Below are 1236 nucleotides of genomic sequence, written 5' to 3' on the forward strand. Positions count from 1 at the left end.
TGCTAACGTAATTACATCTTGAAGATTTTCCGTATACAATGAACAATTTGAAACTCTCATCCTAAAATTTCTTCCACTTCATTTAATGTAGGTGTGTTTATCATTTAACCCTCAAAGCACGTTGGTGGCTACTGGAAGTATGGACACGACAGCCAAACTGTGGAACATTCAGAATGGAGAGGAGGTGTTCACTTTAACGGTATGTTAATAATGTTAATAAGCCTATTATTTGTCTTCATTTTTGTTTGTATTTTTGCTACAAAATGAGCTCTGAGTTACATGTTTTGGAGCTATTGGTTTTCAAACTGCAGTGGAAGAGTGTTCCAATTGGTTGGCTGGGTATTCCAAAAGCCTTGGGTGAGGTGCTGGGAAATCAGGTAAGCTTTTTATTTTGACGAATTTTAGTCTCTAAAACGTACGACGATAGCTTAGAACCCATCGTCATCTATCTGGCTAAAGAGAAAATAGGTGGAGGCTGGCACTTTTTGGAAGAGGCAGAACTGCAGAACCAGGCCAGAGATCCCTTAAAGGGATGACCGAGAACACTCTCTTCTCTACTGGTCCACCTTAGAACTCTCCTGCATCTCAGAGTCTGAAATGACAAGGGGCAAGTGACTGCAGGGGAAAGGCCAACGGGCACCGTCCACAGAGGGAGAGCTGATGGTGCCTACTCTTGTCTGCCATCGACACTGTCCAGCACCTCCCTGTGACCTGCCGCCCCTCCACTTCCTTCCACCCCAGCCTGAGTTAGGGCAATGAAAACCAGGCGATTCAACATTGTGATCAGAGGCAATGGCAGGTTCCAGTTTTCCTGTCCTTTCAAAATTATAGATGAATTTTAAAAAACAGGATTCTTTTCCTAAGTAAGCTTTTTCTTTTTTTTTTTTATTTCAAAGTATTATGGGGTGCAAATATTTTTGGTTACAAGGATCACTTTTGTAATGCTCAAGTCAGAGTTATAAGGGTGCAAAAAAGCTTTTTCTAAGAAAGTTAAAAAATGGACTAAAAAAGAAAAAAAAAATCACCAGTTTGAAATTACACCAAGGGCCTTTCTTTCTTAAGTCTGGGTAGCTAGCATTATTAATGTAAGTATCCTCTTAATGTTCTCAGTTCTTAGCATTTCTCATCATCATTATTAACTCTTCTTTCAGGCAAGCCCCTGTTACTGCCTACAGTTTCAACTAAAATTGTGCCTTTTACTGAAGTGCCTTAGAGCATTTGATGAAATGAGTCCTG

General features: G+C 40.2%; 1 protein-coding gene across 1 annotated transcript in view; it reads left to right on the top strand.

Annotated features, from left to right (window-relative positions):
* DAW1 (dynein assembly factor with WDR repeat domains 1) overlaps window positions 1–1236 on the top strand; it is an 89465-nt gene that overhangs the window by 66729 nt on the left and 21500 nt on the right. Inside the window, exons 6-7 of the mRNA XM_012642474.1 lie at window positions 90–199; window positions 312–377. Of these exons, the coding sequence (XP_012497928.1) occupies window positions 90–199; window positions 312–377 (176 nt within the window). The remainder of the gene's footprint in view (window positions 1–89; window positions 200–311; window positions 378–1236) is intronic.

Source organism: Propithecus coquereli, unplaced genomic scaffold, assembly GCF_000956105.1.
Source record: "Propithecus coquereli isolate 6110/MARCELLA unplaced genomic scaffold, Pcoq_1.0 Scaffold18, whole genome shotgun sequence".
Lineage (NCBI taxonomy): Eukaryota > Metazoa > Chordata > Mammalia > Primates > Indriidae > Propithecus > Propithecus coquereli.